Here is a 17,652-nt window from a genome sequence, read left to right on the forward strand (position 1 = left end):
ATTATGCACGTATGTAGAAATGTCCTGGAAACTTCCTCACACTGTAGTGCTTCTACAATACTAACAAAATTCCTTTGCAGGAAGATTCCATAAACTGTTCTGCAGGACAGAAAATGGATTGTAATGAAATGTTAGCCATCTTACAACTTATGAATGACAATACACACAGTGAACAGTTGACCATCTTATCCCTTATGATTGTATGACTGAGTTTATTTTATTCACAACATGATGTTTCACAGTAGTATATTTGAATATGTTGTTTTCTTTCCTATTGTTGAAGGAGATGAGGAAGTTGTAAGTAAAAATTAATCAGCTGTATCACTCTTTTAGGTTGAGAAGTTCTACTCAAAGCAGTATTCAGACAAGGAGGAGGGTTTGCAGCAGTTAAAAGATGTGCTTCGGGCATACGCATCTGGAGAGAAACATCCTGAGCAACCAACTGCTTCACCAAACAAAATTGCAAGGGCTGCAATTTTCTTATTACACAGGGCACTCAGGGATAAGGTATATTCCGTCTACAGTTTGGCAGCTGAAAATATTAGGCTGTTTTTCTCAGAATTTGTTCCTACCAGGTAAAAATTAAATGTGTTCTTTACATAATTTATTACTGGAAATTATCTTTAGTTATTCATACAGTGTAAAGATAAAGCTTACATACTCTAGTTTTAAAATGGTAAGTACAAAATACATGTTAAGAAATTTTCATTGTTTTAAACAACTTTTACCCAGGCCATAAAAGATATAACATAAATAATAAATGTAATACTGATATATGTGTAACAAATCTTCAGTATTTTTGTGTGTGCGTTCATCATCAAGAACTTAAAATCAATAAATACATCAAGTTTACTCGTAAATAATTCAGATAAATTACTTTTCTGTTTAATGTCATTGCCAATTTGCAGGAAAATTAAATCATTAATATGGCAATATTTTCAACATTTCTATTTACTGTCCTTCCACCATAGTTCTGATGTGTAACTCACCTCTTAACAAGGATATCTGCACTGGAAATAGGCCTTTGGAAAGAACAGTGTGTAGGACTTGCCTGTCACAGTCTAGCAAGAACCTCTTTAAGCACTTACTATGTTAATTGGGAACTTCACAATACAGTTATTCTCTCTTCAAAGGTGTCTAGCTAATGACTGCCTGAATCATTTATGGTATGCATAAATGATGTGGTAATATAAGAAAAATTACTTTATTATTCTTTGCAAAACTATTCTTTATTTCATAAAGTGGTGATTTATTCACTTAAAATTGAAATAAAATGTATGACTGACAGCAAAGCTGTAATCCGAAAACAAACTGGAATTCTGTTTCCATAACAACTCTTCCATCCTGGCAGAAACATATGTGCCAATAAAACAAGAGTTGACAATCCTGAAACACTGTACCGATAAATATAACAAAAGCAGGAGCCATCTGTATTCCAATATCCACAAAATTTATAACCTGACGTCATCAAAAGAAAGGTATTAACAATAATGAAATTCATAATAATAATTTGAAATCTGTGACCAGGTATGTATTTCTGGGAACTATCATGCAGTTTACCTGAGAGACATTGCTAAATAGGAAGGTGGCATGACAGTGGGCAGTGTTCCTACTGAGAAACGCATGAGCTTTTCATCCTCTGGTAAATATTGATCTATACGGTGCAAGTTTGGTAATGAATATCAGACATTGGATGATTAAAGATAAGACACAGACTTTGTGGAGCCCAAACCTGGCAATAGGATGATGAATTTTACAAAGCCGATGCATAATTGAGGCAAAAAAATGAGGTGTAATTTTCCCACTTCTTGGACAGCAATGTTACCTTGCCAGTAATTAATAAAGTTTGCAGACATCCCACAGAGTTGATGAAGACTTCTGTTGAAATTGTCATGCTGATGAGAAGTGTGAACCAGAATGCCTGAAAAAATACAGTGTTGCAATCTCCAGATAGTCATTCCTTGTGCCTTGTGTAGTCACTCTTCTTAAGCATCTCCATCTTCTTTCTGCGAGGAAAAAATGCAACCAGAATTTTAAATGTTTATAATAGAACCATGCAAGTAATGGCAAGAGATCAGCAGAGCCAGGGATACAGCTTGGAATAAACAAAAGTTTGTTTGCAAACAAACTGCTTATTTGCTTCTGTCTCGGGTTCTTCGGCCGACGTTCGTGTGATGATTTTGCTGACGTTTCACCAGCACGAGTGGCTGGCATTGTCAAAGCTTCACCCTCCATTGCCGGAGGTGAACTGGAGCCGGGCTCGCGGCCGCAGACTATATGTACCTTGCGCGCCAACGTCCGAGGGCTTCTCCGCGGTCGTTTCCGCGGTCATTTCCGGTGCGTTTCTCCTCTTGCTACCTGCTACGGTCGTTCTCTGCAGTACGGGAAGCCAGGAGCCATTTACCTTAAGGCTTTCTTCTTTCTTGTTGAAGCTGTTCCCGTGTTTGTGTATTTCTACAGCTTCTCTGTACAAGCGGGTGTGATAGTGCTTCTCTACAGCCAGAACTTCCGTGTCGGTGAATTTTATTACATGTACCTGGTCGGTCTCACTCAGTGCGTGTTCTGCCACGGCCGATTTTTCCACCTGTCCCAACCTGCAATGTCGCTTATGTTCTTTGATCCTGGTGTTGATTGATCTTCCAGTCATTCCGACATAAACTTTCCCGCATGTGCATGGTAAGCGGTATATTCCTGACATTGCAAGTGGGTCCCTTTTATCCTTTGCCGATCTAAGACATTCTTTGATCTTCCTTGTCGGTTTGAAAATTGTCTTTACGCCGTGCTTGTGTAATATACGGCCGATTCTGTCCGTCACTCTGGGAATGTATGGCAGAAAGGCCGTACCCGACATTTCTTTTTCTGGTTTCTTACTTCGCCGGTGGTTTGGCTCTGTTACACTTCTAATATCATTTGTGGAGTACCCATTGCTTCTCAGAACACTTTCCAGGTGTTGCATTTCGCGTTTAAGGTGCTGCGGCTCACATATTCGTGCTGCTCGCGTTACGAGCGTCTGAATCATGCCTCTTTTCTGGCTCGGGTGGTGGTTTGACAGTTTGTGCAGATATCGGTCCGTGTGCGTCGGTTTTCGGTACACGCTATGTCCCAGGTTTTGGCCATCCCTTGTGACCAGCACATCTAGAAATGGTAGTTTTTTGTCCTTTTCCACTTCCATGGTAAATTTTATGTTGGCGTGGAGGTTGTTCAAGTGTCTTAGGAAGTCACCGAGCTGTTCTTCACCATGGCTCCACACGACGAAAGTATCATCGACGTACCTGTACCACACCTTAGGTTTACAAGTCGCCGAGTCCAGTGCCTGTGCTTCGAAATGTTCCATGAAGAAGTTGGCCACCACTGGACTAAGAGGACTACCCATGGCAACGCCTTCCAGCTGTTCGTAGAAATTGCCATTCCACGTGAAATAGCTCGTGGTGAGACAGGCATGGAAGAGCTTCATGATGTCTTGCGGGAAAATGGAACCGATGTGCTCCAGAGCGTCACTGAGTGGCACTTTCGTAAACAAAGAAACAATATCAAAGCTGACCAGGATGTCGTTTGGTGCAAGTTTTAGTTTCTTCAGCTTCTCGATGAAATGTCCTGAGTCCTTTACGTACGTGTCGGTCTTCCCCACGTGCGGCTGGAGCAGAGAGGCCAAGTGTTTTGCCAGTTTATATGTCGGTGAGCCAGGAGCGCTAACAATCGGTCTTAATGGAACGTTGTTCTTATGGATCTTAGGTAATCCATACAGGCGAGGTGGTAGGGCTTCTGTGTTGCGCAGGTATCTCTGTATGTCCTCCGGAACAGAAGATGCCTTGATTAACCGATTCGTATTCCGTGTGATACGCTGCGTCGGATCTGCGCTTAGTTTTCAGTACGTCGTCGGATCTAATAGGTCTCGGATCTTTTGTTCATAATCTTCGGTCTTCATTACGACGGTCGCATTCCCCTTATCGGCAGGCAGTACCAATATACTCTTGTCAGCGTTAAGATTCTTAATAGCTTGTACTTCTTCTTTCTTCAGATTGCATGCTGGTGGTTTAGCTCGGCGCAGTATCCTGGCTGTTTCAGTGCGTATTTCCTCTGCCCTTTCACAAGGAAGGGTCCGAATGGCCGCTTCGGTGTTAGCAATGATGTCCTCCACAGGTATAGTTCTTGGGATGACAGCGAAATTCCCTCCTTTTTGAAGAACGGATACTTCCTCTTCGGTCAATTGTCGTTCAGTGAGGTTGACCACAGTGCGTGACATGTCGGGAATCGCCTTGTCAGTCTTCTTCCGGAATCCTTCAAACTTTTTCTGGCCTGTCTCACCACGAGCTATTTCACGTGGAATGGCAATTTCTACGAACAGCTGGAAGGCGTTGCCATGGGTAGTCCTCTTAGTCCAGTGGTGGCCAACTTCTTCATGGAACATTTCGAAGCACAGGCACTGGACTCGGCGACTTGTAAACCTAAGGTGTGGTACAGGTACGTCGATGATACTTTTGTCGTGTGGAGCCATGGTGAAGAACAGCTCGGTGACTTCCTAAGACACTTGAACAACCTTTACGCCAACATAAAATTTACCATGGAAGTGGAAAAGGACAAAAAACTACCATTTCTAGATGTGCTGGTCACAAGGGATGGCCAAAACCTGGGACATAGCGTGTACCGAAAACCGACGCACACGGACCGATATCTGCACAAACTGTCAAACCACCACCCGAGCCAGAAAAGAGGCATGATTCAGACGCTCGTAACGCGAGCAGCACGAATATGTGAGCCGCAGCACCTTAAACGCGAAATGCAACACCTGGAAAGTGTTCTGAGGAGCAATGGGTACTCCACAAATGATATTAGAAGTGTAACAGAGCCAAACCACTGGCGAAGTAAGAAACCAGAAAAAGAAATGTCGGGTACGGCCTTTCTGCCATACATTCCCAGAGTGACGGACAGAATCGGCCGTATATTACACAAGCACGGCGTAAAGACAATTTTCAAACCGACAAGGAAGATCAAAGAATGTCTTAGATCGGCAAAGGATAAAAGGGACCCACTTGCAATGTCAGGAATATACCGCTTACCATGCACATGCGGGAAAGTTTATGTCGGAATGACTGGAAGATCAATCAACACCAGGATCAAAGAACATAAGCGACATTGCAGGTTGGGACAGGTGGAAAAATCGGCCGTGGCAGAACACGCACTGAGTGAGACCGACCAGGTACATGTAATAAAATTCACCGACACGGAAGTTCTGGCTGTAGAGAAGCACTATCACACCCGCTTGTACAGAGAAGCTGTAGAAATACACAAACACGGGAACAGCTTCAACAAGAAAGAAGAAAGCCTTAAGGTAAACGGCTCCTGGCTTCCCGTACTGCAGAGAACGACCGTAGCAGGTAGCAAGAGGAGAAACGCACCGGAAATGACCGCGGAAATGACCGCGGAGAAGCCCTCGGACGTTGGCGCGCAAGGTACATATAGTCTGCGGCCGCGAGCCCGGCTCCAGTTCACCTCCGGCAATGGAGGGTGAAGCTTTGACAATGCCAGCCACTCGTGCTGGCGAAACGTCAGCAAAATCATCACACGAACGTCGGCCGAAGAACCCGAGACAGAAGCAAATAAGCAGTTTGTCAACAAGTGGCCACGAAAGTCTTAACAATTTTGTTTTGTTTGCAAAGTAACTAAAAGTATTTTACTATATGTTTAATCATAAAGAAAAATGATCTCTAGAGAAATATTCTGGAAGAAGAAAAGAGGGGCAATTGAAGACATTATAGTGTCAATAAAAAGCAGATATTACCATATTCTTACATCATTATTGTCTTTGATTTTGTTTGGCTTGTAGCCACACTTATTAACTACTGTAACATAAATGATCCTTATTAAATGTGCAAACAATAACCTAGAATTGTTTACTGGACCAAACAATAAATAAATGAAAAGAGTGGGGACAAAGAGGAGGACCGTACACAATACTTAGGGCAGTGGAAGATAGAAAAAAAATACATGTCAAGCTTCACAAGAGTTAAATCAGAAAAAAGTTTGTATTAGAAAGAAAGAAAAAGATTAAATAAAATAAAATATACAAGAAAGAATTGAGTAAGCTGTAAAAGATTGCAAACCCATTTTAAATAAAAAAAATAGTGTTAAACTTATCATATATGTGACCCTTATTTGCACCTTACAATGTCCAATGTGTCCTAAAGAAATATGACCATGATTAAAATCCCAAAATAAATATTACTCCAAATAACTTGGAAATTTGAACATAAGAAAATGTTGTAGGTTAAATTTCACTACTTACAGTTTGTTCAGTAGTTCTGCCCCAGCATAAACATCATTGGTGTAGAAATTAGTGTCACTGTCATTGAGAAACAGCTGAAATCACTTAGATTGAACAAGGTCCCATGGCCTGATAAAATTCCCATCTGTTCTACATAGAATTTGCAACTGAATTAGCCATCCTCTTAACCATATTCTACCATAGATCCAGCAAACAAAAATATTTACCCAGTGGTCACAGCCCTTAACAAGAGAGGTATCAGAAAGTGATCCATAAAATTTATCATTCGGTATCATTAACATACATCTGTTTAAGAATCTTACAACACATTGTAAGGAACAGAACACCATGCAGCATACATTCCAAAAACATAAATCAACTAATTTTTCTCACACGATATTTTGAGTGTGACAGAGTGAAGCAATCAGGTGGATACTGTATTTCTTGACTTCTGGAAAACATTTGACTCAATACCACATCAACACCTATAAACTAAAATATGATCATATGGGATATCAAATGAAATTTGTGACTGGATTGAGGATTTCTTGACAGGGAGTATGTTACGTGTTATCTTGGTTGAAAGAGTCATCAACAGAGGTAGAAATAACTTCAACATTGCCCCAGGGAAGTGTGTTGGGGCCCATTAATGATCCAGCAGACAATATTAATCTGCATATTATGCAGTACTGTCTGGGGGGGGGGGGGCTGGAGAGAGCAAAAAGGTTCATAAATATGCACTGAAATCTTTATGAGATTCTCAATTGGTATAAGAAATGGAAACTTGCTTTAAATGCTCAGAAAAATGAAACTGTGCACTTCACAAAATGCAGAAATGTAGTACACTAAAACAATACCAGTGAGTCACAATTGGCATTAGTCAACTCCTGCAAACATTGAGATGTAACTGTTTTTGGAGATGCAGAGTGGAATTATCACACAGGCTCAGTAATATGTAAAGCAAATGGCAGACATTGATTCATTTGCAGAATACTGGGCAAATGCATGCAGTCCATGGAGGAGATTGCTTATGAAATACCCATCCTGGGTCACATACCAGATAGGAATAACAGTGGATATGCTATGCATATAAAAAAGGGCAGCATAACTGGTCATAGATTTGTGTGCCCAAGTGGATAGTGTAACTGAGATGCTGGAAAACCTGAACTGGCAGAAGCTGAAGATACATGCTAACAGTCCTGTGAATGTCTGTTCACAAAGTTTCATGGACTAGTATTAAATGAGCAATCCAGGAATATACTGCAGCCACCTACATATCACTCTGATGTGGATCACCTTCAGTTTAAACAATGAATAAGAAATTATGAAAATGAAAGAAAGGTTCAAGAGTGAGATTAAAATACGAGGTGAAAGGATATCAATGATAAGATTTGCTGATGACATTGCTATCTTCTGTGAAAGTGAAGAACAATTATAATATCTGTTGAATGGAATGAACAGTCTAATGAGTACAGAATGTGGTCTGAGAGTAAACCAAAGAAAGACAAAAGTAATTAGGAGTATCGGAAATGAGATCAGTGAGAAACTTAACATCAGGGTTGGGGATAACAAAGTAGATGAAGTTAAGGAATTCTGATTTCTAGGCAGCAAAATAATCAATGATGGATGGAGCATGGATGACATAAAAAGCAAACTAGCACTGGCAAGAAAGGTTATTCCTGGCTAAGAGAAGTTTGCTAGTATCAAACATAGGGCTTGATTTGAGGAAGAATTTCTGAGAATGTACATTTGGAGTACAGCATTGCATGGTAGTCAATCATGAACTGTGGGAAAACCAGAACAGAAGAGAACAGAAGCATTTGAGATATGGTGCTACAGAAGACTGTTGAAAATTGGGTGGACTGATGAGGTAAGGAATGAGGAAGTTCTCCACAGAATTGGCGAGGAAAGAAATACATGGAAAACACTATCAAGAAGAAGGGACAGAATGACAGGATGCCTGTTAAGACATCAGGGTATCATTTCCATGGAACTGGAGGGAGCTGTAGAGGATAAAAACTATAGAGAGAAAGAGGTTGGAAAAAAATCCAGCAAATAATAGAGGACATAGGTTGCAATTGCTGCTCTGAGATGAAAAGGTTGGTGCAGGAGAGGATCTCATGGCAGGCAATGCCAAATTAGTCAGAAGACTGGTGACTTAAAAAAAAAAGGACTATGAAAGCAAGCTTAGTCTAATTATAGTAAAAACAGAGACACTTAAGCAGTCATTCTTTTCCTAAAGCCATGCTTGAATGGAATGAGAAGAAACATTCATAAGTATTACAGTGACAAATAACCTCTCCCATGCATTCACAATGCTTTGCGATGTATGGATGTGGATGCAGATATTCTTTTAATCATAGCTTAATACTTTTAGTGAGCTAGAAATCACGGTTCTGTCTTTCTCATGTAGAACTCCATTACTGAAGATATAAATCTGGCTGTATTTTTAGATTAATTGATAAAGAGTACAGTCTGCAAAATAAATTGGGTGCAGTTACAAAGTTTGGTTGAAAATGTGCAAACTGTTTTCAATGATTGGGTCAGTTACTGTCGCATAAAATGCTCTTAGAAAATTATAAGCAATTCTAATAAATCTCTCTCTTGACAATAATGTATGGTGCTTTGTCCTTCTCAAACAAAATTAAATATAAACTGAAAATTGATACACTCAATATCCTCACTCTCACCAACAAATGTAAAGAACTAGTAAATCTTATGGACAGGTGTAAGCTCAGGATATTGGAGTTTAGTGAGACAAAGTGGAAAAACTATGGGAAGAAACCACTGAGAAATGGATATGTGCCATACTGGAGTGATGACAGCAGTGAATCCAAAAATGAAGTTGGCCTCATCCTTCATAAAGATATAGACGTACAGACAGACTCATCCAGATGAGACTAAGGGCTGGTAATATACAACAGTATTTACAATTTCCATCCCAACTAATCACACAAGTTCACAAGTCACTGCTATCATTAATATCACTGCAGTTCTTCTAGTGCAGCTCTTCTAGTGCATTTTCTAGAGCCTCTCTTCTAGTCTGGCTGCAGCTGGGCGGCATGTCACTTTTATTCTCTTCATATAAAGACTGCTTCTGTCATGGTGCTGTCCTAGTCAGCATGCTATTGGCTGACGTTGTCTCACAGCCCTCTCTGCTGTATAGCTCTTGATACTCATGCCAATGCTTGTCATTATGCCAGAACAAGAAGATGTATGAAGACAGAAGGTGATGGCGAGCACTTGTACACCACATCGGAGAAACTGGAGTTGGAAAATGATGATGATGATTATCAAATATAAACTGCCTTTTCATACTTGATACTCTCATTACATGTGTGTCCCCTGTGTTAACCATACAGTATCAATATAAATCACTGTCTGACTTTCCAATGTGTTTGATCACGTGATTAATACCCATAACCTGTACTATCATTGCACAAAATTAAAATGCCCAATACATGAACCAGCTGTACGATTGCCCTGAGGAAGTTGTCCCTGAGAATGCTATGAGTAGAAGGGTACACTGCTCCAGTTTCTTTTGAGAAGTTCAAAGAAGTCGGTAGTGACACTTAGATCTTTTAAAAGTCTTAAAGAAGCTACTTTCCTTTGGAAATGACACGAAACGGAAAGAATAAGGAAGATGATATCCATCAGGTAGGGGGTTCAAAAATTAATAAGTTTCTTCAAATCTATAATATAAAGACATCTGTGATGAACATAGTGGAATAAAAATCAAATAATAAACTACAATGATCATTTAAGAGCTGAGAATTTAATGAACTGCTATTTTATATACCAGTATACTTTCTGTTAAAAGGAATCTGTAAACCTTCATTGTTCAGATTGTGTACATCACACATTAATACAATAACTGTATGTTGTTTTGTTCAGGGTTACTTCAGCCGAGGTATCTAGAAGTGTAGAGCGTCTGCTCCCAGAACTGTTGTCCAAATCTGGTGACACCACTCCGCGGATTCATAATATGGCTGTTCACACCATACTTAGTATGGCAGACTGCCAGGAGGTCAGGTATTGAACTCAGTGCAGTAATGCTCACCAGTTACACAAGTTGCGTACTGTTGAAAAACATAAAAAGTCTGTTGATACTGCAAGATCTCATCTCTTCCTTTAACATGCACATCCATTTATTTTCATAAGCCTCTGTATGTCTTCCTGTGGAGCACATTAATCAAACCTTGTTTTTCTTGTTTTGGTCACATTACACAACAGCATTGTTATTATTGCTTGATTAAGTGTTTTTGTCCTCTTAATTGGCAAGTATATCTGTTTACTGCATTACTATGTTCTTAAAAATTTCCTATAGCACCAAGACAAAATACTTTACAGTTTACAAGAAGAGCAGACACACTCAGAAGCTTCTGTTAAATATGCTAGTCTGCTTAACAGTAGCTTATGAAGGAAACCAGAATCCAATATTTTTTTATGAAAGTCTGAGAATGTTGCCTTTAAGAGTACAATTTTATACAGTAAAAAATTTCAAAATATGTCAAGATAGCCGGCCGGAGTGGCCAAGCGGTTCTAGGTGCTACAGTCTGGAACCACGCGACCGCTATGGTCGCAGGTTCGAATCCTGCCTCAGGCATGGATGTGTGTGATGTCCTTAGGTTAGTTAGGTTTAAGTAGTTCTAAGTTCTGGGGGACTGATTACCTCAGAAGTTAAGTCCCACAGAGCTCAGAGCCATTTTGTCGAGATAAACTTTGTATTTCCTCTCAAGTTAAGATCAAATAAACTGGACACCAACAGTATAAATCTTTAAACAAACACAATAAGAAGAGGGACGGACAATATTTAATCCAATAGTTACTATACAGATAGAGCATGGAATGAGTTTTGCCTTAGGATGCAAGTTGTGCTGCCCTTGTCATATTGTTCGCAGAAAAAAAAAGAAACCAAAGCAGTTTAAAAAAAAAGTTATACACCAAAGTTTACACAAAATCAGTGGGTAGACATTGAGATAAACTGGGAAAACCATTTACAAAATAAGAGAAAACTTTATGTGAGGCAAGTAGCAAACTGATTATTGTATTCACTGTAAGCAGGCAGCATCATGCTTACAGAGAAATAATAAATGTTTTCCAACTGTGGCTAATTTCAGAACACAAAGAGAAACATTCAGCAATATTTAAATTGTATACTAATTAAGTCAAATTTTCAAACAATGGAAAGTTCAGGTTGGAATAACAACAATATGGAAAGAATAGACTCCCCATATTTCTCAAAATAATATGCACAGTTCCTGCTCTCTCTCTCTCTCTCTCTCTCTCTCTCTCTCTCTCTTTCTCTCTCTCTGTCTCCATTTGGTTGCCTCCTTCCCTCTCTTCAGTGCATTGCAAAAAGCCTTCAATAATTTTTTCCCAGTCATAGCTTTTGTTAGATTTTTTATTTTTTGACATAGCTTTAGCAACTTTTTACATGATTTACTTTGTTCCTCTCTTCTTATATACTCCTTATTATTACTGAATTTTGTTGTACTTTGTAGTTAATCCAACCAAACTTTTAAATTTTCCAGAGAGCTGCATATTATACCAGTGCACCTTACACGTCCATTAACAAGCAGCATACATCCTAGACTTGCTCTCAGCCGCATTGAGATGGTGGAACAGTTGGTTTTAAGCCACGGTATCTCTACAGACAAGCAAAGGTAATTTGCAGTGCATTTTTCCTGTGTAGTATAAGTAAAGGAGGGTAGAAAAAAAACCTGTGATTATCAAGTATTAGCAGGCTAGCGAAAACATACAGAAACTGACAGAAACACAAACAGCTACAAACAAATAGATTAAACACAAGAACTGTACAGAACTGAATATTACTTGTATCTGTACATTGTTGAATAAGGAAGCCCCGATCATTTTATTTCAGTCAGTCTAGTGTAGTTTTGTAAGTAGAAGTTTTCCTCTCTTTATTTGGCATGTGAGTATTACTATTCTGCATCCTTGATTATTTGACCATATTATTGGAAAGTAGCAAATTTTCAAATGATGATTGAGACTTTGAGATAAAAATGTCTGTGCTTCCTTGATTTTGTGAAATGATGTTATGAAACAGCCATTATTTCCATGAATGTGGAAATAGTCTCCCTGTTGATCTGTAATAATTCTTGTATCTATGAAAAGTGGATAGTATTCATCACATCCATAGCATTTACCAGGCTACATATTCTTTCTTAACACTGACAAATAACAAGTCATCATTGTATGTGCCTTTATTGGCCCAGTAGGGACTCAATAACTCAGACCTCATAAGTGTGCTGGTTGCTCTGCCAGTATCTTAACCTGGTATAATTCCACAGACTTAAATTTGCAGCAGTCTAGTGACCACTGATATCGTAATAATGAAATCGTTCGAGAGATTATTCTGCCATCATAAAAAAATTATTTCAGTAGTTGCTGTCACAAATGACTCCCTTCAACTGACAGACAATATCGTACATGTAAAAATCTCAAACAATGAGAGTCCACTTTTGAACACATTGCTGTCAAATTACATGTTCATATACTTCATGCACAGCAGTATGCTTAAAGGAAAAAAAAACAAAATTCTCTACTCCTGCCTCATCATTCCCCACTCCCCTCCATCGGCCTCCAACACGCACACCTTTTTATTTGTAGCTATATGTGCTTTTAATGTTAGACTGGAGGGAACACAAATTCTTAACATAATTTATTATTTTAATCACTGTTCATATGAGATGTTGTACCAACTATGTTTCAGTGGTTTGACATGCCGTGTACTTGCTGAGTTTGGCTCATCTGGTCTGCATCATCCTGCTGAAGCAGTGCGTAAAGTGGCAGAGAGAGTGCTCACTCTTGTGTACAGGGTCAATCCTCGACTTGTGAGGAAACAGCTGCCACCTGATGATGACATTACTCGGAGGAACCTTCTATATCGTCAGTTGTTTCATGAATTTGATCTCATTGACATGCAGGTGAATAAATAAATGAAAGTCATTCTAAATCATACAGTGAATGCTTTCATGACTGGTTGTCTTGGCTGTTGGGGAATCTTGCACGTTGTATGCTCCATGAAATGTTTTCAGTCCTGATGTTTCGTTCAGAGCTGTGCAGAGATCTTCAGAAGATAAGACTTATCTATTGATTCAATGAAGGTACTGTCAATATATCACCAAGTTTCAGGGCTTCTTCTTTCCTGTAAAATTATCCCCATGTTTACACATTTTGATGGCTTCTCTATGTAAACTGTGATCTTCCATGGAAGAAAGACAAACAGTGTTCTTCCAGTAACTGATCAGATTGTGAAGATTTTACAGAAACATAATGTCATACCAGTTTTTAGACCAATGAGGAAAATACATCATGTCCTCAGCTCTGTAAAGGATGAATACTCTCTTCTATTGGCATGTATGGTATACAAAACTTTTGTATGTGTGGTAAGATCTACATTGTAACAAACAAGAGAAGTGTAAATATATGACTGAAGAAACACAGAAGTGTTTGCCAGCTAGGGAAAGTAGAAATATCAACTGTATCAGAACATTCTCTTCAATCAGGAAAAAATTATGTGAAATTTTTCAAAACCAAAAGTTTATCTACAATGACAAACTATTCTCCATGGTTACAAAGAGAAGCCTTCACAATATATAAACATGGGGATAATAAGAAGAAGCTAAGAAACTTGGTGATATGTGGAGAGTAGCTCTACAGAATCGATAGATAACAGTCCGACAGTTAGGTTCAATTCTGACAAGGATACTCTCTGCCAGTCATGTCTAAGCTTTTATCAAGCCCTTTTTCACAATATTTATGTCACTCATCAAAGTCCAACCCATCAGTCAGAAAGGCTCATTGGAACAAGGAGCAGTAATGTAAATGTTCAACGCAACCATAGCGATACAACACCATGAACAAAAATGTTTCATGGACCATGGCCACACAACGTGGAAGATTAACTGGCAACCAAGTCACTCTAGATATTGTTTTAAATAAAGAGAAATGAAGCTGTGCACTACTCACTTGCAGATTTGGCAATGCCATTTATAAGTAGTTGCTCAGGCTTGTGGATTAAGTGGAGGAGTGTGGTAACTGGAATTAGACAAAATGGACTGTAGGGATGTAATGAGAGGTATGAGTGAAGAAGAAAGTTGATTTTCTGAAGCAAAATGAGAATAAAATAAAGGGAACACCACAAAATTAGATGGTTAAGTTAGATTTTTTTAGGGCAGAGGGGGACTTGGGGGGGGGGGGGGGGGGGGCAGGGAGGAGATTAGAGGCTACAAGGTCTATACAAGAGAGGAATGGAATGGAAATTGATAGAAGAGGAAAGGATAAGAGCAAAGAAGTAGGAAGAGGGTAGGTGAGAAGGAAGAGCAGCAGAGGATTAGGCCTTGATGATTAGGAGAAAGGAGGATATTAAGAGGAGCCAGTTCCCTCCTGCATAGTTCAGAGAAGAAAGTACTTGGCAGAGGATCCAGATAGAAACAGCTGTTGATGTCATTGAAACAGCTGTTGATGTCATTGTTACTGTAATGTGCAGCATGTTCAGTATTTGAGCATGGTATCTTACTTGCCTTTAGTGTGCCTCACACAGTGTCTTACGTATAGCTCACTTAATGGCCAGCTAAAATTTTGAATAAAAATATCAGCAGTGCAGATATTTAAATTACAGTCAGTATCTATTTATTATCTTACTCACACACAACCTGATCAGCATGCAGGCTGTGGTTATCATTAATGTTCACAAAATTTGGTCAGTGACCTGCTGAGGTTACAGAGAATCCAATCTATTTGTATGAGTGGCAACTGAATATTGGTTCTTTACATTTCTCTTGAATAAATAGCAGAAACTAACAGAGACTTAACTGAACATGAGTGACCTCTAAAGTTGTTTGAGGTTGACTCATTTTTAATGTTCATTACTAAATGCTTAAGGATGACTAGGGGCAACTATCAGAATATCATAAAATGAATGTTTGACAGAGACTGAACATATCTTTGCTCACAGTGGCTGATTGAAGACTCACTTAGCTAACTTTTTACAAAATGCTAAAATACAGGCCAATTATATATTTAATAATAAGATAAAAGATAATGATTGTAGGTAATACTTGTGTACATTTAGAAATGAAATTAAATTGAATTCTTTTAATGTCTCAACACTGAGTTCTACTTTTATGAGGAGATTTTTGGGTATGAAATTTGTCCCATGTTTTTTTAATTAAGTTCACCAAGGTTGTTCTCAAAACAATACATATATTGACATATTTAATTAACTAACACATTTTCCCAGTAACAATGCATAATTTGGAGACAGAAAATTCAGAGCTATAAAATAGTAACACTGGATTTTTTAAAAAGAGTTCCATTTTAAAATTCAAGTAACATGTTTCTTATGATAACAAAGTTTTTAACAGAAATATTTCCATAATTACAAAATTTTGAAAGAAAACAAAATGTTTTATATAGAAGAGAAATAGTGCTTGATAATTAGTTATGTCAGTCCTGAAACAAACAATTGTTAGTGGGGTCAAATTTTATATTGTGATCACCAATTAAATGTAAATTACACTCTTGGCCAGTAAGGATTAGACAAATACAGTTTGTAAAAGAATGTTGGCATTTCATGTACAAGTTTCATATAGCTCGCATAACAAAGCAATCAGAAATATATTTATGTTCTGTGGTCGTGACAGCTAACAAGGTGTCAGTCCACATGGATGGCCTCTGCCAAACTGTGGCCAGGAGACAGTTGGACCACCCAGTTACTGAACATGATACCCAACATTATGTGCTTCATGTTAACAGCTGCTTCACAGTCTGTGCTATCTGTATTCTTCTAACCAACAGCAGCTTTTTTTCAGCTGTGCGGGTGGGAACTCTCCCTAACAACGTATCCTTGATTTCCATGGCCCCTCTGGTCTCAACCTTCACTAGTTCCTGTTTCCCAGCTGCCTATCTCATTCTGTTCCCACTCCAGTACTACACATGCTTTCTACTCTGTCAGCACACCTACATAGACCTTTTCTCTAATTCTCTCCTTTCTCCTATCTCTATCCTTCTCCAGCCTCCTGATGCAGCACCTAACAGCCCTATCCTGTCCAACTACGTCCCTTCATGCTCCCACTGGCATCTTCATCCACCCCTGCCCTGCTATCACTCCCCTTCCCCAATCCATGCAGTCCTGTGTGTGTGTGTGTGTGTGTGTGTTTGTGTGTGTGTGTGTGTGTGTGTGTGTGTGTGTGTACTATTGCATTTGAAGCAGTAAAGTAGGTGGGGAGCCACAGTTTGATGGGGGGCCACTGATGCTAGCAGACACAGCAGGTTAATTATTAGTTGCAACGCCAGATCAAAAATACCCTCAAGAATTATATATATTGCTGAACACTGCACAGTAAGCACAGTATAGCTGGTACATTATGTGACTGCTTTCACATTTAGTCCTGCAATCGAACCAAATAGAACTGCCTGCTGTGGGAGGTGGTGGGTGGGTGTATGGGACATGTCTTTAAACCATTTTGCCTGCAAGGGAGTGACATGTAAGTGCAGGAGCAGGGCTGGTATAGGGATGGTGGGTAGGTGACAGGACTACTTTGACTGATGAAGGTAGGAATCTGGATAGCATATTTCACATTACAAGGCACTACAAGAAGTAGTCAAAGCTCTGGATAAAGGCATGATTTAATGCCACTGTGTGTGGAGACTATTAAGTGATAATGAGAGTTCTGAGTGATGCCTGTTTCATAGTGACAATAGGTTTGTTGCTGTTTTATGAAGAGATAGCACAGAAAATCTGTTTTTGGGTTACCAAGTAGGACATTGTGTGTCAGCATACTTGGATAGCTCCTGCTTTCCACTGTAGATGCAGCACCTATAGGTCCCATGGATTCAATGCAGTAACTTTCTGGCTGTTAGAGCATTGAATATGGACAGAGGTTTATGCATAATCGCTTGAGAAGTTTGAGATCAACATCAGAAAATGTGACTCACTGAGGTAAGGAAGACAATGTGATGCAGATTTGTGGGTTGGAAAGAATATAAGCTGTCCTCACTATGGGTCCACATCATGTGGAGTCATCAATGAATCTGACCAGACAAGGGAGTTAAGCTGTTAAGGGGAAAGGAAGAATTTCTGTAAGTGGCCCATAAACAATTTGGCATGGAAAGCGACCATGTGAGTCCACATGGCAGTTTCGCAGATCTTTTTTTACAGATTTGGCATTGAAAGGAGAAATAATTGTGGGTCAGAATAAGGTTGCATTGCAGCAAAGTCAAGGATGATCTTAGTGCACAGGGATGGAGTGACCACAGTGGAAAGCAAGGGTTCTCGTCATAACAGGCCGAAAATCATGGTAAGGCAGCAGATGAAAGAAGTTTCTGGAGAATGTGGGAGGTGAAGTAGGTCATCATGCCAT

At 39.3% G+C, this 17,652-nt stretch overlaps 1 protein-coding gene across 2 annotated transcripts in view; it reads left to right on the forward strand.

Moving 5' to 3' along the window:
• The window catches only part of LOC126278026 (centrosomal protein of 104 kDa), a 400,804-nt gene that overhangs the window by 334,022 nt on the left and 49,130 nt on the right, over positions 1–17,652 (forward strand). For both annotated transcript variants that reach the window (XM_049977752.1, XM_049977754.1), the window contains exons 9-12: positions 334–575; positions 10,157–10,294; positions 11,797–11,928; positions 12,999–13,212. In XM_049977752.1, the coding sequence (XP_049833709.1) occupies positions 334–575; positions 10,157–10,294; positions 11,797–11,928; positions 12,999–13,212 (726 nt within the window). The remainder of the gene's footprint in view (positions 1–333; positions 576–10,156; positions 10,295–11,796; positions 11,929–12,998; positions 13,213–17,652) is intronic.

The sequence above is a fragment of the Schistocerca gregaria genome, chromosome 6 (assembly GCF_023897955.1).
Source record: "Schistocerca gregaria isolate iqSchGreg1 chromosome 6, iqSchGreg1.2, whole genome shotgun sequence".
Lineage (NCBI taxonomy): Eukaryota > Metazoa > Arthropoda > Insecta > Orthoptera > Acrididae > Schistocerca > Schistocerca gregaria.